Consider the following 24,835-nt stretch of genomic DNA (forward strand, 5'->3'; position numbering starts at 1 on the left):
ACATACATACATACATACACACATACACACTCAGAGCTCAGCCCTCTATCTTATTTTAAGAAAGGTCCAGTGGTGTTTGATTTATTAAGAACTATCGCATCAGTCTTAAAGGGATGGCTAATTTCCTCTTGCTTCATCAAGGGGATATGACCTCATGCTCACTGTGTGTTTCTGGAGCACAGAGTAGCACAGACCACACACACACACACACATTTCTGCCTCCCACACCTCCCACACTCTCTTTTCCATTCCAACTCTACATTTAAATACTTCCTACGATCGTCCCAGGCTCTGGAAGTCATTGCCTAATAGCTCTAAAAAGGAGTTTGTAGTGGCCCCTTCTAAGCACTAAGTCAGCATGTAGGAAGGACTCAGTTAGTCAGAAAACAAATGACTGCATGTTGTCTGCATCCCAAATGGCACCTCATTCACTATACAGTGCACTAATTTTGACTAAAGCCCTATGTGACCTGGGCAAAAGTTATGCACTATGTAGGGAATAGAGGGCCATTTGGGTGAGGTTTTACTGATAAGATTAATAATAATCACACAAATGTATTGTTAGCTCTTGTATACTCCATGACTTCCTCAACATCAACAACATAGCCCAGTGTGCATTCAACACTGAGACATAGCGACCTCTGATGCAATAATATGTGTCTGTTTCTCTTCTCTGAGCAGTCCTCTCACATGTCTGGCAGCTCATGTAGCCAATATTATTTTTTTCAGCAGAGGTCAAATTCTGGACACTTCTATGACTGTTATATTATTGGATCATGGAGGAGCTTCAGTCCACAGTGACTTGCTGTATAAGCCTAGTCAAACAGGAATTCATCTTGGCTCAGGAGTGGGTAAGGGTGGCAGCAGCAGTTTCTCTGTGTCTGCTTGTTTTTAGTGTGACCGTTTAGTGTGACCGTGATGGAAGAGCATTATTCATCATTCTCATACACCAACAAGACTGAGGGAAAGGCATCCATCATCAAACACGGTGGAGGGATGAATTAAGGGTTGGTAGTGTGTGTGTGTGTGTGTGTGTGTGTGTGTGTGTGTGTGTGTGTGTGTGTGTGTGTGTGTGTGCGCGTGCGCGCGCGCGCTTCACTCCTGATATTGTGGTTGTCTGTGTTTATGTGCTATCTGTGACACAATCTCACCCCTGCCTGCCTGCATCAGAGGAGACCAAGTATATGGTCAAGCCCCAGACGGATGTATCAGTCATGTGGACTTTAAACCTCTTGTTTCGTCTCCCTCAGCCTGAAGAAGGGTTTTTTAAACACACCCAGTTGACAGAGAGGACAAGTGCTGCTGTTTAAAGATAATCCCCAGGTTTTAAACAGCCCAACAGCGTTTAAACAAAACCTGCTGGTCATCAGAGATGTGTCACATTCTCCAGTAATGGAGGCCATTTTACTGGGTTAATAGACCTTAGAGAAGACTGGCTGGGGTATGAGTGGTGAGTCATGACTTTCACTCTCTTTACTCCCCCCTCCCATCCTTCTCTGAATAGGTTTATCCCCCTGTCCTGGCCTGCCCTGGTACCCCTGTAGACAGACTCTTTTCAGCCAGTCATTATCTTCCTGAGCACTGTGTCCTATGCTGTCCTCCAGGCTTTCTGCATTCTCCACTCCTCTCTAGCTAATCTCTGTGTCCGGAGAGAGAGGGAGAGTATGAGAGATACAGGGATAGAGGGGGAGTGGAGGGGGGAGAGAAAAGGAAAATAGAGAGGGAGAGACAGAAGGAGGGTGAGAGAGAGCGATACACCTTACTCTACTTTATGTGTCTGAATATGGAGAGAGAGATGATTGTTAGTGTTCCCTTGTGCAGGTCTGGTCTGGCTCATCAGTCATGTGAAGAGGAGTGTAATGGAGGTGGACAGGAGAGATTATCACTGATCCCTCTCCTCCCTCTTCTCCTCTCCTCCCTACTCTCCTCTCTCAGCACCACTCTGACAGCCTGCTCTGTGTTTCTACCTCTCCTCCTCTCCTCCTCTCCTTCTCTCCTCTCTCAGCACCACTCTGACAGCCTGCTCTGTGTTTCTACCTCTCCTCCTCTCTTCTCTCCTCTCTCAGCACCACTCTGACAACCAGCTTTGTGTTTCTACCTCTCCTCCTCTCTTCTCTCCTCTCAGCACCACTCTGACAGCCTGCTCTGTGTTTCTACCTCTCCTCCTCTCTTCTCTCCTCTCTCAGCACCACTCTGACAGCCTGCTCTGTGTTTCTACCTCTCCTCCTCTCTTCTCTCCTCTCTCAGAACCACTCTGACAACCAGCTCTGTGTTTCTACCTCTCCTCCTCTCTTCTCTCCTCTCAGCACCACTCTGACAGCCTGCTCTGTGTTTCTACCTCTCCTCCTCTCTTCTCTCCTCTCTCAGCACCACTCTGACAGCCAGCTCTGTGTTTCTACCTCTCCTCCTCTCTCCCCTCCTCTCTCAGCACCACTCTGACAGCCTGCTCTGTGTTTCTACCTCTCCTCTCCTCCTCTCTCCTCTCCCCTCTCAGCACCACTCTGACAGCCTGCTCTGTGTTTCTACCTCTCATCCTCTCCTCCTCTCTCCCCTCCTCTCTCAGCACCACTCTGACAGCCTGCTCTGTGTTTCTACCTCTCATCCTCTCCTCCTCTCTCCCCTCCTCTCTCAGCACCACTCTGACAGCCAGCTCTGTGTTTCTACCTGTTCTATTGCTCTGCAGTACGGGACACGAGAGAGAAAGAGAGGATGAGAATGGAAGCTTCTTTTTCACACAACTGGCCCTACTCCCCAAGCAAATCCCATTACCTCTCTCACTTACCCTCTCTCTCGCTGTCTCCCTCTCTCTCCCTCTTTCTCTATCTCTCTTTCTCTCTCTCTCTCTCTGTACTCTCTCTCTGCATATAATTGTCAGATTAGGATAGAAAACACTCTAAAGTTTCCAAAACTGTCAAAATATTGTCTGTGAGTATAACAGAACTGATTTTGCAGGTGAAAACCTGAGGAAAATCCAACCCGGAAGTGCTGCTTTTCCTGAAAGCTCTCTGTTCCATTGCCTGCCTTTGCTCCATTTAAAGGGATATCAACCATATTCCCTTTCCTATGGCTTCCCCATGGTGTGAACAGTCTTTAGACATAGTTTCAGGCTTTTATTTTGAAAAATGAGCGAGAAAGATCACATTGCGTCATTGTATGGCTGGGTGCCAGCAGCGTTTTGCATGCGCAACAGCTTGGAGCAGACATTTTCTCTCTCCTATTGAAGAAGCTACAGTCCCGGTTGAAATATTATTGATTATATATTGTAAAAACAACCTGAGGATTGATTATAAAAAAACGTTTGACATGTTTCTAAGAACTTTACGGATACTATTTGGAATTTTCGTCTGCCTGGTCGTGACCGCTCGAGCCTGTGGATTTCTGAACATAACGCGCCAACCAAGTTATTGGTTGAATATAACTTATTTTGGATATAAAGAATAATCTTTATGGAACAAAAGGAACATTTTGGGAGTCGGGGAGTCTCGTGAGTGCAAACATCCGAAGATCATCAAACCTAAGCGATTCGTTTTATTGCTTTTCTGACTTTCGTGACCAATCTACTTGGCTGCTTGCTGTTTAATGTATTGTCTGCTGAGTGAGATGTCCTTACATAAACGCTTGGTATGCTTTTGCCGAAAAGCTTTTTTGAAATCTGACACACCAGGTGTATTAACAACAAGCTAAACTGTGTTTTGCTATATTGCACTTGTGATTTTATGAAAATGAAATATTTTTAGTAATTGAATTTGAATTTGGCGCTCTGCAATTCAGCGGATGTTGACGAAAATGATCCCGGTAACGGGATGGGTGCATCAAGAAGTTTTAAAGTGAAGACTTATTTTATCAAATCAATTCTCTGTAATTATAATTACGTGTTTAAACTAATCATGCAAATGTAATTAACTAGGAAGTTGTGGCACCAAGGAAAATCTTCAGATTACAAAGTTATAATTTTCTTAATATAACTCTTCAGATATTTTAATATCTGATCAATTAGTCTTCTAATTAATGAATTATTCTTTACCTCACGTTAGTCTCATTCCAAATGTCGTAAATTGTTGGTTATCTGCATGAACCCAGCCTTTACTATGAATCATCCATACAATTGTCTTCATCATTTATTTACTACCTAACTAAATCATCACAGAAATGCATAAACAAACAAACAGTAGAGATGGTTACAAGGAAATGATAGGGGAGGTTCCCTAACCATTTCCCGCCGTGTAGCCAATGCTCCACGTGGTATGGTTAGGAATTCAACAACCATTACAACCTTAGCTTAAACTGAGGTTTTTGTGGTCTCTACTCAAACCTTTGCCCCTCAGCTAACTGGGGTATGCATGGTCTGAAGAAGATTTCCCAAGGTGGGCCAATGACTTAGTTAAACTTGAAAGGGAATGCTCTCACATTAACATCATTACATCATTTCACAAATAGTTTCATCTTTACTCATTCATTTTATACCATAATTAGACGCAAACCTCATAATGGAGGCACCTGTATGAACAGAGTTATGGTAATGTGGCTGTATTGTCTTTCATGAGGTCACAAACATGAAACAAAACGGACCGGGTCGTAGCTGGCTACTCCACTGACCGTTTACACATTCTCCAAAACATGGATATTGTTCAGTTCTCAAGTTCTGTGATGTAGAAGAAATTCCTTTGTTCTCTCTATGTGTCTCTTTCTGCATGGCCAGGAGGAGAGAGTCTCTGAGATAACAGAACCTGGGTGTAGGAGAGGAGAGAGAGGGGGAAGGCACGCGCTATACCCATAGAGGGCCACGTCATGACGCTACACTGTCTTGTTCCTGAGACACTCTGATTGGACCAGGAAACAGGAAGTAGCAGTAGGCCCTGAGCAACCAATGATAGTGAGAGAGGGGACTCTCCCTCCACAGTCCAGGCACTCAAACCGGACACTCCAGATACGGCATTTACTGCCTAGCCCCCTTACTATCTGTGTGTTACTGTATCATAGTCCTGTGTTGTGTGACACTGTCCTAATGACTCGGGAGAAGACAGCACAAACCACACTCACACATAGACACAATACAGTAGCCTGTCAGATGTACTACTACAGAGAGGTGTTGGTGTTGAACTCTGAGAACACTGCAGTACTGCTGTTAGTGCTGGAGACTGGTGTTGTCTGTCTGTCTGTCTGTCTGTCTGAGGAGAATGTCTGGGCTTGAGGGGGCAGGGGGACATGTCGTGTGTGTGTCTACCTAAGAGGGAAAGGCAGGGGTAGCCTAGCTAGTATAATACATTCCCTGCATCCTTTCTCTGCCCAGCTCATACACAGAGAGCACTAAACCATGGCTAAAGATGAATTTAGACAATACCACAGGATCAATGTTGAGCCTCCTCTCATTCTAAACAGTGAACACAACACACCACTGAGCCCTGAGTCTGATTCAACAGCACAGATCCTGGGTAACTCTAAAGCCACAAGGACTCCTTTTAGACCTGGAGGGCCACGCATACACACACACACACCGAAGTCCTCTCTGTGTGGCACGGGCTGGGCAGGAAGCCCCTATAGGCTAATTACAGTAAGGACAGGGAGATAAGGCCATGATGATGAGTCAGTGTGGACAGGTATCAATTAGTCCCTGCTTTTCAGGCTCTTCTTTTTTTGCTGAAAAGGAAGTTGGCAGTAAGTTGGAATGTGGAGAGTCCCAGCAGAGAACCCTGCTCTGACACTGAGCCAAGAGGAGCAGCTTTAACATGCAGGGCAGCAGGCAGGCAGGCATACCCAGAGAGGGAAAATAGAGGAGAGAGAGAAAGAGACGGGGAGTGGAGAGAGAGAGAGAGAGCCAGACTGCCCATTTAATCAACCAGGCCAAAGCCAGCTGCACTTTCCCCCTCCACAACCCTGTCAATGCCTGCAAAGAACCACAGGGCTGGAGTGTGGAGTGTGGAGGCTGGAGACAGCCCTCTCTTGGCGGTGATCAGAGAGTCTATTGGTCTGACAGATAGAGAGAGATAGGCCACATTTTCTATGGTTTGTTCCATGTTAGAATAGGGTTTCACCGTTTGATTTATGGTAATATTGTACCATGATTGACACCTCCCACCGCTCCTGTTTCTCTCTGTTATTCTTGGCTGGGACATGGTGGAAAAACAAAGTTACAGAAAGGCTTGAGAATCTGTGTTTTGATCTTCTTTGCTGATGGAAAACACACCTTTACTTGTGTGTGTGCATTTCCATGACGATAGAAATCCCCTGCTGAGAAGCCGTCTAGCAGTTCTGTGCTCACTAGTTTCCCTGTCCTAGCACTGTCTCCCTCTACAGTACTACAGTACACTTACACTCTATTCCCTAAAATACTAATACTAAATATGATTCGTTATCTATCCTAATACAGTCACGTTGGTGTAAATAATGTGTTTTTGAGAGAAGTAGAATACGTTCTGAACACTATTGATGATGATTTTTATCTTGGTGGTGTTCATCTGTCGGCTACATTAGAGTGCATTCAGGTTAATAATACACTGTATTAATATGCCATTCCTTCTCTTGGTCAGCGCTCATGATTTAAATTAGGGCTAGTCCCAAATGGGCCCTGGTCAAAAGTAAGGGAATAGGCTGCCATTTGGGGCGAACACTTAGTGTCACGTTTTCTTCCTCCCGTTTCTAGCTAGAGAGACAGTTTTTCCAGAGATTGTTTTGCTAATCATCCGTTCTGTGTCTGTCTGGTATATAGACGACCCATGACACACGCTAACGTCACCGACCCCATTACCACAGTAACATGGTCCTCCATCACGACACAGGCCTCTGACCTGTCGTTAGACTCAAAGATGGTGAATCAGCTGCGCATGTTAACGAGGGTTAGTGTGAGTGTGTGAGTGTGTGAGTGTGTGAGTGTGTGAGTGTGTGAGTGTGTGAGTGTGTGAGTGTGTGAGAGTGTGTGAGTGTGCGTGCAACTGCTTGCATGTGTCGTGAAGTGATTGAAATTAATGGCCAGTGGTCTGTGTAGAGGGAGATGCTAACAATGTCTTTATGAGGCCTGTGTAGTCTAATGTTGATCGAGACTTTTCCCTGGTTCCCTAACTGTCCCTGTCTGTGTGTCCTGAGACTATTACTAGCTGAGCTCAGTCCAGACAACACACACTAACAGAGTTTAGAAGCTGTAATCTTTGACTTTTAGCACACACTCACACATGCAAACACAGATGTGTGTACACACGCTTTCTATCTCTCTCTCTCTCTCACACACACACACACACACACACACACACACACACACACACACACCAAACACACTCACTCACAAATACACACACACGCCATACATCCTGAAGGTGTTTAATCAGCATGTTCATGTGCTTCTGAGCTGTTTGCTTTGTGCACCTCAAAGACAGTATCTAATAGCCCCCGCGCTTCCTCGTCCCTCCCCCATCCTCTCCCCCCCCCCCCCCCATCATCCTCCTCGTCCTTCCCACCTTCTCCTTCCCCCATCATCCTTCTCCTCCCTCCCCCTCCCCCAACCTCTACCTCGTCCCTCCTCCTCCCCATCCTCTCATACCATCCCCATAGCCATCAGTACTATTGGAATTGAAACACATGGCATTGCCACAATGTCTCCTCTTTGTTTAAGCAAACAAGTATAGACTGCCTGCATGTCTTGTCTTGTCTTGTCCAGGTATCCTACTGCCATCAACAGGCACAATAAAACAAGCATGACCCACACACAGGCTTTTCTAGGGCACACACAGCCATCTGATACAGATAGATAATCCTGTGAAGAAACCCTGGTGTGTCATTTAAAGGGAATATGAGAGGAGTTTCTCAATGTGTTTCTATGATTAGCTCTACATGAAAAGCTTTCACCCTCCCCATACAGGCCCACCCTCCCTATACAGGCCCACCCTCCCCATACAGGCCCTCCCTCCATACAGACCCCTCCCTCCCCATACAGACCCCACCCTCCCCATACAGGCCCACCTTCCCCATACAGGCCCCACCCTCCCCATACAGACCCCTCCCTCCCCATACAGACCCCTCCATCCCCATACAGACCCCACCCTCCCCATACAGACCCCACCCTCCCCATACAGGCCCACCCTCCCCATACAGGCCCCACCCTCCCCATACAGGCCCCACCCTCCCCATACAGGCCCCACCCTCCCCATACAGACCCCTCCCCATACAGGCCCCAACCTCCCCATACAGACCCCACCCTCCTCATACAGGCCCACCCTCCCCATACAGGCCCCACCCTCCCCATACAGGCCCCACCCTCCCCATACAGACCCCTCCCCATACAGGCCCCAACCTCCCCATACAGACCCCACCCTCCTCATACAGGCCCACCCTCCCCATACAGGCCCCACCCTCCCCATACAGGCCCCACCCTCCCCATACAGACCCCACCCTCCCCATACAGACCCCTCCCCTTACAGACCCCACCCTCCCCATACAGGCCCCTCCCTCCCCATACAGGCCCCTCCCTCTCCATACAGGCCCCTCCCTCCCCATACAGGCCCACCCTCCCCATACAGGCCCCACCCTCCCCATACAGGCCCCACCCTCCCCATACAGGCCCCACCCTCCCCATACAGGCCCCACCCTCCCCATACAGATCCCACCCTCCCCATACAGACCCCTCCCCATACAGGCCCCACCCTCCCCATACAGACCCCACCCTCCCCATACAGACCCCTCCCCATACAGGCCCCAACCTCCCCATACAGACCCCACCCTCCTCATACAGGCCCACCCTCCCCATACAGGCCCCACCCTCCCCATACAGGCCCCACCCTCCCCATACAGACCCCACCCTCCCCATACAGACCCCTCCACTTACAGACCCCACCCTCCTCATACAGGCCCACCCTCCCCATACAGGCCCCACCCTCCCCATACAGGCCCCACCCTCCCCATACAGACCCCACCCTCCCCATACAGACCCCTCCACTTACAGACCCCACCCTCCCCATACAGGCCCCTCCCTCCCCATACAGGCCCCTCCCTCCCCATACAGGCCCACCCTCCCCATACAGGCCCCACCCTCCCCATACAGGCCCCACCCTCCCCATACAGGCCCCACCCTCCCCATACAGACCCCTCGCTCCCCATACAGACCCCTCGCTCCCCATACAGACCCCTCGCTCCCCATACAGGCCCCACCCTCCCCATACAGGCCCCACCCACCCCATACAGGCCCCACCCTCCCCATACAGGCCCCACCCTCCCCATACAGATTAAACAGCATGATCATTACACAGGCGCACCTTGTGCTGGGGATAATAAAAGGCCACTCTAAAATGTGCAGTTTAGTCACACAACACAATGCCACAGATGTCTCAAGTTTTGACGGAATGTGCAATTGGCATGCTGACTGCAGGAATGTCCACCAGAGCTGTTGCCAGAAAATTGAATGTGAGAGAATTTGGCAGTATGTCCAACGACCTCACAACCACAGACCATGTATAACCACGCCAGCCCAGGACCTTCACATCCGGCTTCTTCACCTGCGGGATCATCTGAGACCAGCCACCCGGACAGCTGATGACACTGAGGAGTATTTATGTCTGTAATAAAGCCCTTTTGTGGGGAAAAACTCATTCTGATTGGCTGGGGCTGGCTCTCCCATGGCTGCGCCCCTGCCCAGTGTGAAATCTTTATATTAGGGCATAATGAATTAATTTAAATTGACTGATTTCCTCATATGAACTCTAACTCAGTAAAATAATTCAAATTCTTGCATGTTGCGTTTATATTTTTGTTCAGTATAAATGGGGGCTGGGCTGTAGCCTGGGCAGAGGAGAGAGAGAGAAAAGCACTATGTTATCATAAAAGGGAGGAGGACAGGTGGAGGAGGAAACAGGTGGAGGAAAGAAGGCTTACCCTGCACACTCCCCCCTCCCACCCGGGTGCTGAGGTCCCCTACTGAGGGAACCAGAGCAGGAAGGGAGCAGAGGAAGTCTTGACCTGGGTTGGGTCTGAAAGTGTCAGAGGTCATGTTGAGATATTGTCTGATACCCTGCTTGTGCTTTGGTCTGATCACTCCAAGGTCCTGCATTGGCTAGTCCGTTTCAAATAACATTTTATTTGTCACATGCTTTGTAAACAACAGGTGTAGACTAACAGTGAAATGCTTAGTTACGGGCCCTTCCCTTCAAAGCAGAGAGAAAAAAAAATGATAGAAAAATAATAACACACATAATATATATATTATGAATATTATTATGAATAAATAAATATATTATGAATAAATACACAGTGAGTAGCGATAACTTGGCTGTATACACGGGGTACCAGTACCAACAAGCTCTCACAGTCTCACGTCAGAGTTAAGACATTCATCCATGTTTCTCAGATGTCAAATTTGTAAGTGTTTGGTTACTTCTCTGTATCGTTCCAAGGTTAAGTTTAGGCATTAACTCTGAATGGTTAAGGTTAGACATTAACTCTGAATGGTTAAGGTGAGGGTTAACTTTTGGAACCATAAGCAGATGTTCACACCTATCCGACAAACCCGTCCACAACGCCCTAGCAAAACTGAAACCTACTCCTCTCTAGGTTTCTTCCTAGGTTTTGGCCTTTCTAGGGAGTTTTTCCTAGCCACCGTGCTTCTACACCTGCATTGCTTGCTGTTTGGGGTTTTAGGCTGGGTTTCTGTACAGCACTTTGAGATATCAGCTGATGTACGAAGGGCTATATAAATACATTTGATTTGATTTGATGCTTGAAGGTAACAGCGAACATTGTTGCCCCTAGTAGCCAGTTTCCATGTCATCTCTCAACGTCCTCAGACATGGATGTACGTCGAATACTGACTTGAATCACGGGTGACCTGCCTGACCAGTACCGAGTGGATGTGCAGGAGTGAAAGGTAAATGAGGTAGATGTGTACATACAGTGCCTTGCGAAAGTATTCGGCCCCCTTGAACTTTGTGACCTTTTGCCACATTTCAGGATTCAAACATAAAGATATAAAACTGTATTTTTTTGTGAAGAATCAACAACAAGTGGGACACAATCATGAAGTGGAACGACGTTTATTGGATATTTCAAACTTTTTTAACAAATCGAAAACGGAAAAATTGGGCGTGCAAAATTATTCAGCCCCTTTACTTTCAGTGCAGCAAACTCTCTCCAGAAGTTCAGTGAGGATCTCTGAATGATCCAATGTTGACCTAAATGACGAATGGTGATAAATACAATCCACCTGTGTGTAATCAAGTCTCCGTATAAATGCACCTGCACTGTGATAGTCTCAGAGGTCAGTTAAAAGCGCAAAGAGCATCATGAAGAACAAGGAACACACCAGGCAGGTCCGAGATACTGTTGTGAAGAAGTTTAAAGCCGGATTTGGATACAAAAAGATTTCCCAAGCTTTAAACATCCCAAGGAGCACTGTGCAAGCGATAATATTGAAATGGAAGGAGTATCAGACCACTGCAAATCTACCAAGACCTGGCCGTCCCTCTAAACTTTCAGCTCATACAAGGAGAAGACTGATCAGAGATGCAGCCAAGAGGCCCATGATCACTCTGGATGAACTGCAGAGATCTACAGCTGAGGTGGGAGACTCTGTCCATAGGACAACAATCAGTCGTATATTGCACAAATCTGGCCTTTATGGAAGAGTGGCAAGAAGAAAGCCATTTCTTAAAGATATCCATAAAAAGTGTTGTTTAAAGTTTGCCACAAGCCACCTGGGAGACACACCAAACATGTGGAAGAAGGTGCTCTGGTCAGATGAAACCAAAATTGAACTTTTTGGCAACAATGCAAAACGTTATGTTTGGCGTAAAAGCAACACAGCTGAACACACCATCCCCAATGTCAAACATGGTGGTGGCAGCATCATGGTTTGGGCCTGCTTTTCTTCAGCAGGGACAGTGAAGATGGTTAAAATTGATGGGAAGATAGATGGAGCCAAATACAGGACCATTCTGGAAGAAAACCTGATGGAGTCTGCAAAAGACCTGAGACTGGGACTGAGATTTGTCTTCCAACAAGACAATGATCCAAAACATAAAGCAAAATCTACAATGGAATGGTTAAAAAATAAACATATCCAGGTGTTAGAATGGCCAAGTCAAAGTCCAGACCTGAATCCAATCGAGAATCTGTGGAAAGAACTGAAAACTGCTGTTCACAAATGCTCTCCATCCAACCTCACTGAGCTCGAGCTGTTTTGCAAGGAGGAATGGGGAAAAAATTCAGTCTCTCGATGTGCAAAACTGATAGAGACATACCCCAAGGGACTTACAGCTGTAATCGCAGCAAAAGGTGGCGCTACAAAGTATTAACTTAAGTGGGCTGAATAATTTTGCACGCCCAATTTTTCCGTTTTTGATTTGTTAAAAAAGTTTGAAATATCCAATAAATGTCGTTCCACTTCATGATTGTGTCCCACTTGTTGTTGATTCTTCACAAAAAAATACAGTTTTATATCTTTCTGTTTGAAGCCTGAAATGTGGCAAAAGGTCGCAAAGTTCAAGGGGGCCGAATACTTTCGCAAGGCACTGTATAGGTAGGGATAAAGTGACTAGGCAACAGGATAGATAATACACAGTAGCAGCACCGCGTATGTGATGAGTCAAAAGAGTTATTGCAAAAAGTGTCAATCAGATAGTCCGGGTAGCTATTGGTTAACTATTTAGCAGTCTTATGGCTTGGGGATATAAGCTGTTCAGGGTCCTGCTGGTTCCAGACTTGGTGCATCGGTACTGCTTGCCGTGCGGTAGCAGAGAGAACAGTCTATGACTTGGGTGGCTGGAGTCTTTGACAGTTTTTAGGGCCTTTCTCTTACACCGCCTGGTATAGTGGTCCTGGAAGGCAGGGAGCTCGAACACACTCTGCCTTGCGGTCAGATGCCAAGCAGTTACCATACCAAGTGGTGATGTAGCCAGTCAATATGCTCTCAATGGTGCAGCTGTAGAACTTTTTGAGGATCTCATAGGGCTTTGTACTGTTCACGCTACTACAGTGGATACAATATAAACAAAAGTTATGCGTTATCACGTGATGCTGCCTTTGAATCCCCTCTCAAATAAGATTCCTTTTCAGTTACCTTCTGACAAAAATGCTACCAACAAAGGTAGGTGCCTTTGTAAGCCAATAGGCTGCAGGCAGCTGCCTTTGGATTGGGACACAACAATGCTGAAACGGCATTCAGAGGTGGAAGAAGCATCGGACCAAAGCGTAGCGTGGTAAGTGTTCATGATGAACACCCACCCAGACCCCCCCCCCCCAAAGGTGCCGAGTCCGGCCGCAAAACCTGAACCTATAGGGGAAGGTCTGGGTGGGCGTCTGTCCGCGGTGGCGGCCCTTGCGCGGGATGTGGACCCCACTTCACCACAGTTTTTCTCCGCCTCATTGTCCGCCTCCGTGGCCTCTTAAACACCTCACCGCCGACCTCGGACTGGGGACCCTAAAAATGGGTCCCGAATGGACGGGAGACTCCGGCAGCGCCGGACAGGCGGGAGATTCCGGCAGCGCCGGACAGGCGGGAGACTCCGGCAGCGCCGGACAGGCGGGAGTCACCGGCAGCGCCGGACAGGCGGCAGACTCCGGAAGCTCCGGAGTGAAGGGCGATTCTGGCAGCTCCTTGCTGACAGCTCTGGCAGCTCCTGGCTGGCTGACGGCTCTGGCGGCTCCAGGCTGGCTGACGGCTCTGGTGGCTCCTGGCTGGCTGGTGGCTCTGGCGGCTCCTGGCTGGCTGGCGGCTCCTGGCTGGCTGACGGCTCTGGCGGCTCCTGGCTGGCGGCTTCTGGCTGGCTGGCGGCTCCTGGCTGGCTGCTCCTGGCTGACTGGCTGCTCAGGACAGACTGGTGGCTCAGGACAGACTGGCAGCTCAGGACAGACTGGCGGCTCTGGCGGCTCAGGACAGACTGGCGGCTCTGGCGGCTCAGGACAGACTGGCGGCTCTGGCGGCTCAGGACAGACTGACGGCTCTGGCGGCTCAGGACAGACTGGCGGCTCTGGCTGCTCAGGACAGACTGGCGGCTCAGGACAGATGGGAGACTCTGGCGGCTCAGGACAGACAGGAGACTCTGGCGGCTCAGGATAGACGGGAGACTCTGGCGGCTCAGGGCAGACGGGAGACTCTGGCGGCTCAGGGCAGACGGGAGACTCTGGCAGCTCAGGGCAGACGGGAGACTCTGGCGGCTCAGGACAGACGGAAGACTCTGACAGCGCTGGGCAGGAGGAAGGCTCTGGCAGCTGGACAGGCGGGAGCACCTGTAGGGAGAAGACGGAGAGATAGCCTGGTGCAGGGGGCTGCCACCGGAGGCCTTGTGCGTGGAGGTGGCACTGGATAGACCGGACCGTGCAGGCGTACTGGAGCTCCTGAGCACCGAGCCTGCCCAACCTTACCTGGTTGAATGCTCCCTGTAGCCAGGCCAGTGCGGCGAGGTGGAATAGCCCGCACTGGGCTGTGCTGGCGATCCGGGGACACCATGCGTAAGGCTGGTGCCATGTACGCCGGCCCAAGGAGACGCACTGGAGACCAGATGCGTAGAGCCGGCTTCATGGCACCTGGCTCGATGCCCACTCTAGCCCGGCTGATACTAGGAGCTGGAATGTACCGCACCGGGCTATGACCATGCACCGGGGACACCGTGCGCTCCACCGCATAACACGGTGCCTGCCCGGTCCCTCCTGCTCTCCGGTAACCACGGGGAGTTGGCTCAGGTCTCCTACCTGACTTAGCCACACTCCCCGTGTGCCACCTACAATACATTTTTGGGGCTGCCTCTCGGGCTTCCTTGCCAGCCGTGTTCCCTCGTATCGCTGGCTCCTCTCTCCGGCTGCCTCTGCTCTCCTAGCTGCCTCCACCTGTTCCCATGGGAGGCGATCCCTTCCAGCCAGGATCTCCTCCCATGTGTAGCAACCCTTGCCGTCCAAAACGTCCTCCCATGTCCAGTAGTCCTGACATCGCTGCTGCTGCTGCTGCCCATTACCACGCTGCTTGGTCCTTTTGTGGTGGGTGTTTCTGTAACGGCATTCAGAGGTGGAAGAAGGATCGGACCAAAGCGCAGCGTGGTAAGTGTTCATGATGATTTATTCAAAACAAACTGAACACTGAAATACAAAACAATAAACAATGTGAACAAAACGAAAACCGAAACAGTACCGTGTGGACCAAACACTCACACGGAAAACAAACACCCACCATTCAAAAGTGAAACCCAGGCTACCTAAGTATGATTCTCAATCAGGGACAACAATTGACAGCTGCCTCTGATTGAGAACCATACTAGGCCGAACTCAAAACCCCAACATATAAAAACACACATAGACTGCCCACCCCAACTCACGCCCTGACCATACTAAATAAAGACAAAACAAAGGAAATAAAGGTCAGAACGTGACAAATGCTGTATGCTGTTGCTGCATATATGATATACAAGTAACTGCCAAAATAATGACCTGCCCAGCATTTCATACATGACCCTAATCAGAATCCACACCTGTGTGGAAGCACCTGCTTTCAATATACTTTGTATCCCTCATTTACTCACGTGTTTCCATTATTTTGGCAGTTAACTGTACACACAATGTGTATGTGCGGTTATGTGTGTGTGGTGCTGTGCATAGTGTGTGTTCGCCCTCCCTCTATCTCTCAAGGTCACTGAGAGGATGTCATAAATCCAGTCTAAAGCACTGACCATCCCAGTCTCAGCTCTGAGCAGCCTGCTTCCTGCAGCCCAACACATACCCACCGCTCCAATGTCATGTACACCAGAAACACTGCTGATTAGCTCTGTTTACCATGCACGTACACATACACACACACACACACACACACACACACACACACACACACACACACACACACACACACACACACATATATAAACACATAGTGCCAAATCTTTCTCTCTCTCACACACACACACACACACACACACACACACACACACACACACACACACACACACACACACACGCCACTCTCACACACACACACACACACACACACACACACACACGCCTCTCTCACACACACACACACACACGCCTCTCTCACACACACATACACACACACCTCTCTCACACACACACACACACACACACACACACACACACACACACACGCCTTTCTCACATGCACACACACAGTCAATACACCCAACGTCATAAACTATGTTATTCAGAAATGTTCAACGCAAGGTAGAGACACACACACACAGCTGGTCTCCGGAGCTATGCAGCCCAGGTCTATTCCTGTAGCAGTGGAAACAGAGTCCAGGCTCTGAAGCTGAACACATACACACCACAGCAGCTGCCCTGTCACTGGTCTCCAATTGGATGGAGTCTAGAACCCAACTGTTAGCAGCTCCAGCAGGCTTAAAGGTTACATCACACTCAGCTCTTGTCATGCCTGATGGCACCGATAAAGCACACACACACTGACAGTCAATAACGGTCAGCTATGGATTTAGGTTCAACTCCATTTAAGAACCAATGCCACCTCACATGCTCTCATATCAATGTCCCTGTAACTCTAACTAAAGTGAAATGAAAACAATTTGATCAGAGAGAACATCGTATTGTAAAATAATTTACATTTTATTGGTCACGTACATGTGTTTACCAGATGTTATTGCAGGTGTAGTGAAATGCCTGTGCTTCTAGCTCCGACAGTGCAGTAATATCTAACAAGTACTATCTAACAGTTTCACAACAAATACCCAATACATACAAATCTAAGTAAAGGCATGAAATTAAGAATCTGTAAATAGATGGACGGGCAATGTCAGAGCGGCATAGACTAAGATCATGAAGAACTATAGCTTCTGGTTACATCACACCCTATTCAGATCATGAAGTACTGTAGCTTCTGGTTACATCACACCCTATTCAGATCATGAAGTACTGTAGCTTCTGGTTACATCACACCCTATTCAGATCATGAAGTACTGTAGCTTCTGGTTACATCACACCCTATTCAGATCATGAAGTACTGTAGCTTCTGGTTACATCACACCCTATTCAGACCATGAAGTACTGTAGCTTCTGGTTACATCACACCCTATTCAGATCATGAAGTACTGTAGCTTCTGGTTACATCACACCCTATTCAGATCATGAAGTACTGTAGCTTCTGGGTACATCACACCCTATTCCCTCTATAATGCACTACTTTTGACGAGAGCCCCTATACTGTAGAGCGAGCACTATATAGGGAATATACTGTACATACTGCACTGCACATACTCTTGCTTGCACATATACTCTCTTTCACTCACGTACTCTCTTTCTTTCTTTTTCTTTCTTTCTCGCTCTCTCTTTCTCTCTCACTCACTCTTTCTCTCTTTCTTTCTCTCTCTTTCTCTCTCCTTGTATCTCTCTGTGTGTCTCTCTCATATACACACACACAACCACACACTGTCTATCAGGTACCTACCGTTCCCCTGGTACTGCTTATACATTAATTGTCTCTAGGAGATAATAAATATGAAGTGCTGATGTCATCATGCCTCGTTCTATCGCTCTCTCTTGCTCCCTCGCTCCGCCATGCTGTTTGTCATCATAATTTTTCTACCCTCCTAATATGTGATGTTTGTCGTGTCTCCTATGTCCTGTACTCTGTCTTTCCAAATATCCTGCTCTTCTCTCGCTCACTCCCCTTCTCCCTCCCTCTCTCTTTCGCTCTCTCTCTCTCGCTCTCTTTCACTTCCCTTCTCCCTCTCCCCCTCTCGCTCTCTCTCTCCCCTTCTCCCTCTCCCTTTCTCTTTCTCATATTATCTCAGTTTTGATGGTACTCCACTCAAATCAAATCAAATTGTATTTGTCACATGCACCGGATACAACAGGTGAACTTACAGTGAAATGCTTACTTATAAGCCCTTAACCAACAATGGAGTTTTAAGAAAAATACCCCCCCAAAATAAATAAATAATTCAAGAGCAGCAGGAAAATAGCAATAGTGAGGCTACAGTATATACAAGGGGTACTGGTACAGAGTCAATGTGTTAGTCGAGGAAGTTGAGGTAGTTGAGGTAAAATGTACATGTTGGTAGAGGTAATATGTACACCGGTTAGTCAAGGTAATTGAGGTAATATGTACATGTACGTAGAATTATTAAGGTGACTATGCATGGATAATAACAATGCAAATAGACTGGGGGTAGATCTTCAGGAGTCTTATGACCTGGGGGTAGAAGCTGTTTAGAAGCCTCTTGGACCTAGACTTGGCGCTCCGGTACCGCTTGCTGTTCGGTGGCAGAGAGAACAGTCCATGACAGTTTTTAGGGCCTGGTATAGAGGTCCTGGATGGCAGGAAGCTTGGCCCGGTGATGTACTGTACCCTCTGTAGTGCCTTGCGGTCTGAGGCCGAGCAGTTTCCATACTAGGCAGTGATGCAACCAGTCATATGCTCTCGATAGTGCAGCTGTATAAACTTTTTAAGATCTGAGGACCCATGCCAAATATTTTCCGTCTCCTGGGGGGGAATGGGTTTTGTCCTGCCCTCTTCACGACTGTCTTGGTGTGCTTGGACCATGTTAGTTTGTTGGTGATGTGGACACCAAGGTACTTGAAGTTCTCAACCTGCTCCACTACAGCCCCCTTGATGAGAATGGGGGCGTGCTTAGTCCTCCTTTTCCTATAGTCCACAATCATCTCCTTTGTCACTTTGAGGGAGAGGTTGTTGTCCTTGCACCACACGGTCAGGTCTGTGACCTCCTCCCTATAGGCTGTCTCATCATTGTCGGTGATCAGGCCTACCACTGTTGTGTCATCGACAAACTTAAAGATGGTGTTGGAGTTGTGCCTGGCCGTACAGTCATTAGTGAACAGGGAGTACAGGAGGGCACTGATCACGCACCCCTGAAAGGCCCCCGTTTTAAGGATAAGCATGGCGGATGTGTTGTTACCTACCCTTACCACATGGGAGAAGCCCGTCAGAAAGTCAAGGATCCACTTGCAGAGGGAGGTGTTTAGTCCCTGGGTCCTTAGCTTAGAGATGAGCTTTGAGGGCACTATGGTGTTGAACGCTGAGCTGTAGTAAATGAATAGCATTCTCACATTGGTGTTCCTTTTGTCCAGGGCAAAAGGAACACCAATGTGAGATTGCATCATCGGTGGATCTGTTGGGGCGGTATGCACATTGAAGTGGGTCTAGGGTTTCTGGGATAATGGTGATAATGGTAAGCCATGACCAACCTTTCAAAGCACTTCATGGCTACAGACGGCTATGGTGGTCTGCTTGAAACATGTTGGTATTACAGACTCAACCAGGGACACGTTGAAAATGTCAGTGAAGACACTTGCCAGTTGGTCAGCGCATGCTCGGAGTACATGTCCTGGTAATCCTTCTGGCCCTGCGGCCTTGTGAATGTTGACCTGTTTAAAGGTCTTACTCAAGCCCTGCCACATCCGACGAACGTTGAAGCCGGTGTAGTACGATTCGAACTTAGTCCTGTATTGATGTTTTGCCTGTTTGATGGTTCGTCGGAGGGCATATTGGGATTTTTTACAAACTTCCAGGTTAGTCCTGCTCTTTGAAAGCGGCAGCTCTAGCCTTTAGCTCAGTGCGGATGTTGCCTGTGATCCATGGCCTCTGTTTGGGGTATGTACGTACCGTCACTGTGGGGACGACGTCATTGATGCACATATTGATGAAGCCAGTGACTGATGTAGTGTACTCCTCAATGCCATCGGAAGAATCCCAGGAACATATTCCAGTCTGTAATAACAAAACAGTCCTGTAGCTTAGCATCTGCTTCATCTGACCACTTTTTTATATCCCGAGACACTGGTGCTTCCTGCTTTAATTTTTGCTTGTAAACAGGAATCAGGAGGATAGGATTATGGTCAGATTTGCCAAATGGAGGGCGAGGGAGAGCTTTATACGCGTCTCTGTGTGTGAAGACTCTCTTGTTCTTCTCTAATCGTCTGGAGTTAAGGAAGAATTGACAATTTAACAAGGAAACTAACACTGTGGGATAGAAGGGGTCAAATATCTCCAATACATAATTCTTAAAGATTTTGGATTGGACTCTAATTAATAAATACTAAAATAACAATTTTCTCGAAATTGCATCATATTCCAGCCCAAGACACCTCCTGAAGTGTGTGGGTTTGGGTGTGGGTGTGTGTACGTGTGTATTTGTGTACGTGCAAGGTCACCAACATCAAAACCCACTTGGTAGTAGATTATTTATAGAGGAATGCTCTCTCTCTCACCCGCTCTCTCTCCATCTCTCTCTCTTTCGCTCCCTCTCTCGCTCCCTCATTTCAATTCAAAGGGCTTTATTGGCATAGGAAACATATGTTTACATTGCCAAACAAGTTAAATAGATAATAAACAAAGGTAACATGAACAATCAAAATGTACAGTAAACATTATACTCACAAAAGAGGAATTAGAGACATTTCAAATGTCATATTATGGCTATGTACAGTGTTACAACAATATACATACCTCTCTCTCTCCCTCTCTCCCTCTCTCCCTCTTTCCCTCTCTCCCTCTCTCTCCCTCCCTGCCTGCTGTCCTGCCTGCTGTCCTGCTCTCTGTTTAACACACACTGAGTGTGTTGGTCAGTTTTTACAGGAACAGTAGCCTGGTGTTTTAATGAGGCCACAACCCTCCGGTGTGTGTGTGCATTTACATGTGTGCGTGTCCTTTTTCTGAGTCCCTTGCCCCCCATCTGTGTTTTCTGTAGCTGTCAGCTGAGCCAGTAACATGTGTTTCTTTAACACATCAGATAAAAATAACCAACAATTGAGAGAGAGTTCTCCTTTGCCTGGACCCACACATACCCCTGTCCTGCGCAGTCCTGGGTTAACCTTCATAGTGGAAGCAAGTTTGTGCGTGTTGTTGTGTATGCGTATGTGTCTTTGTGTGTATTTAAGTAGGTGTGTGCATGTACACACACTGCACACAATGAACTCTGCATGAGAGCAGTTTTCATTCTCACTTGCTTCCAGTATGAGTAAATAATCAATTATTGAAGCAGGATTTGGTCTGAGGGCTGCAGATAACATGACATACACAACCACAGAACCAACTGTTGAAATAAAGATAGTGCCTCTGTTTATGGGGAGATTGTTTGAGTTATGCAAATTATTAACCCAGGCAGACACAATGGCACAAGTATGCAAGCACTTGTGTGAGTCTGACATGGCACCCTATTCCCTATATAGTACACTACTTTTGACCAGGTCTCCTTTCTAATAGGGAATATGGTGGCATTTTGGACTCACCCTTGTGTTGTGTGAAGGCAGAATTAAATAAATTATTTTAGGCGACAGTTATTGGGAGTTATTGGGAATATCCCCTTTGCTCATTCTGAAACAGTCATCAACCACTAAACATTAACCTTGACTGACAATCCATTGATTTGGTTGTACTAGACAGTGTAGTCTGACTGGGTGAATTATTCCCTGAGTAGAGTCAATAGATGAATATAGAGAATAGATGGTTGTAGTGCCGTTCTGTGACCTCAGAAGGGATCCTATGACAGAGAAGTGCTGTGTTGTCAGTCTGGAGTCATAATAGACACTGTAGTAGTGGGATTCCTCCTATCAATTCCACACTGTGCAGAGCTTGATGCAGAACAGCACTTGCTTTAAACTATGTGTGTTGTTGTTTGTAAGGAAGGAAGACCAAATGCACCTCTCCATCTCCTCTCAGCATCACGTGTCCCACTGCATTAGAGCCTGCTCCCAATGCCAATTTGGTCCATATAGACTACTCGGGTTTAACCATGGATATAGAGCTCCCCCTTCAGGAAATGTAGTGTAAACGCAATCATTCTTAGCCAATCATGGCGGTATCATGTTGATGTGTGTTTTGATCCTCATAGGTGTTCTCTCTATCTTTCTCTCTCTTTCCAGCCTCCACGCAGAAGCCCTGTGGTTCTTTGCAGGCTGTGACTAGGGCTATTTGCAGGCTTTGACAAGGCTGTGGTGGTGGAGAGTGCAGCTGGCTTTGGCCTGGTTGATTAAATGGGCAGTCTAGCTCTATTTTCTGTCACTCACTCACTCTCACTCACTCACTCACTCACTCACTCACTCACTCACTCACTCACTCACTCACTCACTCACTCTCTCTCTCCCTTCAGAGGACGTCCTGAGTAAGGATGCAGGGGAATGTGCAATCTGTCTTGAGGAGCTGGTACAGGGGGACACCATTGCTCGCCTGCCCTGTCTCTGCATATACCACAAAGGGTAAGTCCCCATCTCTCTCTCCCCTTCTTTCTATATACCTCTTTCCTTCCCTTCTCTTCCTTCTTCTTCTCCTTTTCCTTCTATATACCTCTCTCTATCACAAAATGTTTCTGTACAACCTAAGACAAGATGGATCTCTCCTGTTTTCCTCAACCGGTACGTGTATGCATAATCTTTCCTGCTCTCTCTCTCTCTCTGTGTGTCTCCCTCCCCTTCCCCTCTTTTGTTCTGTATACAGTGTATTTACAAAGTATTCAGATACCTTGACTTTTCCACATTTTGTTCCGTTACAGCCTTATTCTAGAATGGATTCAATAGTTTTTTTCACCCTCATCAATCTACAAACAATACCCGTTAATGACAAACCATAAACAAACAGGTTTTTGTTCATTGTTGCTTAAATATCACATTTACATAAGTATTCAGACCCTTTACTCAGTTCTTTGTTGAAGCACCTTTGGCAGCGATTACAGTCTTGAGACTTCTTGGATATGATGCTACAAGCTTGGCACACCTATATTATTTGGGGAGTTTCTCCTATTCCTCTCTACAGATCCTCTCAAGCTCTGTCAGGTTGGATGGGGTGTGTCGCTGCACAGCTATTTTCAGGTCTCTCCATAAATGTTTGATCGGGTTCAAGTCCGGGCTCTGGCTGGGCCACTCAAGGACATTCAAAGACTTGTCCAGAAGCCAATCCTGCGTTGTCTTGGCTGTGTTCTTAGGCTCGTTGTCCTGTTGGAAGTTGAACCTTCGCCCCCAGTCTAAGTTCCTGAGTGCTCTGGAGCAGGTTTTCATCCAGGAATTCTCTGTACTTTGCTTCTCTCATCTTTCCCTCAATTCTGACTAGTCTCCCAGTCCCTGCACCTGAAAAACATCCCCATGGCATGTTGCTGCCATCACTATGCTTCACCGTAGGGATGCTGCCAGGTTTCCTCCAGATGTGACGCTTGGCATTCAGGCCAAAGAGTTCAATCTTGGTTACATCAGACCAGAGAGTCTTGTTTCCCATGTGCCTTTTACTGAGGAGTGGTTTCCGTTTGGCCATTCTACCATAATCACCTGATTGGTGGAGTGCAGCACAGATGGTTGTCCTTCTGGAAGTTTCTTCCATCTCCACAGAGGAACTCTGGAGCTCTGTCAGAGTGACCATCGGGTTCTTGGTTACCTCCCTGACCAAGGCCTTTCTCCCCCAATTGCTCAGTTTGGCCGGGCGGTCAGCTCTAAAAAGGAAGAGTCTTGGTGTTTCCAAACTTCTTTCATTTTATGATTGATAGAGGCCACTGTGTTCTTGGGGACCTTCAATGCTGAAGAAATGTTTTGCTACCCTTCCCCAGATCTGTGCCTCGACACAATCCTGTCTCAGAGTTCTACGGACAATTATTTCGACCTCAAGGCTTGGTTTTTGCTCTGACATGAACTGTCAACTGTGGGACCTTTCCAAATCATGTAAAATCAATTGAATTTACCACAGGTGGACTCCAATCAAGTTGTAGGAACATCTCAAGGATGATCAATGGAAACAGGATGCACCTGAGCACAATTTTGAGTCTCATAGCAAAAGGTCTGAATACTTATGTAAATTGTATTTTTGTTAAAACCTCTCTGTGATAGGGTCTAGTTTCCTGAATTTCCGCCTGACTGACGTGCCCAAAGTACTGCCTGTTACTCAGGCCCAGAAGCCAGGATATGCATATAATTGGTTGCATTGGATAGAAAACATGTTGATGTTTCTAAAATTGTTCAAATAATGTCTGAGACTATAACAGAATTGATATGGCAGGGAAAAAATTAGAAGAAAAACCTAGATTTTTTTTTTTTTTTCGGTCCCAGGTTACAATAGAAAGCTATGGGTCCTATGTAATTCTGGCTCCCAGATTGCAATTCCTATGGCTTCCACTAGATGTCAACAGTCTTTATTCAAGGTTTCAGGCTTGTTTCTTGAAAAACGAGCAGGAATTTGGAGTTTTGGTGAAGAGGGCACCGGAATATCGGCGCACGCGGAAGAAGGTGTGCGCTTACTAATTTTACTTTCCTTTTGAACACACTACTTTCTGTATGAAAAATTATAGTTTACATTTTAGAGCACCTGAGGATTTAAATAGAAACATTGTAACTTTTTGGACTCCTTTGTCTGCATGTTGAACGAGTGGATTACTGAAATCGATGGTGCCAACTAAACAGACTTTTTGTAACAGTATTTTTGATTGGAATTTCACAATTTTCACCTATATTAAGAGATGCAACAACAGAGACAAAGCAACAAAAACAGCACTCACTTACACATACCTGCGTATAAATATATACAGTGCCTTGCGAAAGTATTCGGCCCCCTTGAACTTTGCGACCTTTTGCCACATTTCAGGCTTCAAACATAAAGATATAAAACTGTATTATTTGTGAAGAATCAACAACAAGTGGGACATAATCATGAAGTGGAACGACATTTATTGGATATTTCAAACAATTCAAAAACTGAAAAATTGGGCGTGCAAAATTATTCAGCCCCTTTACTTTCAGTGCAGCAAACTCTCTCCAGAAGTTCAGTGAGGATCTCTGAATGATCCAATGTTGACCTAAATGACTAATGATGATAAATACAATCCACCTGTGTGTAATCAAGTCTCCGTATAAATGCACCTGCACTGTGATAGTCTCAGAGGTCCGTTAAAAGTGCAGAGAGCATCATGAAGAA

General features: G+C 47.0%; 1 protein-coding gene across 1 annotated transcript in view; it reads left to right on the forward strand.

Moving 5' to 3' along the window:
• Window positions 1-24,835, forward strand: part of LOC110511937 (E3 ubiquitin-protein ligase znrf2) — a 79,155-nt gene that overhangs the window by 44,823 nt on the left and 9,497 nt on the right. Inside the window, exon 3 of the mRNA XM_021592615.2 lies at window positions 22,038-22,143. Coding sequence (XP_021448290.2) covers window positions 22,038-22,143 — 106 coding nt within the window. The remainder of the gene's footprint in view (window positions 1-22,037; window positions 22,144-24,835) is intronic.

This window comes from Oncorhynchus mykiss, chromosome 3 (assembly GCF_013265735.2).
Source record: "Oncorhynchus mykiss isolate Arlee chromosome 3, USDA_OmykA_1.1, whole genome shotgun sequence".
Classification (NCBI taxonomy): domain Eukaryota; kingdom Metazoa; phylum Chordata; class Actinopteri; order Salmoniformes; family Salmonidae; genus Oncorhynchus; species Oncorhynchus mykiss.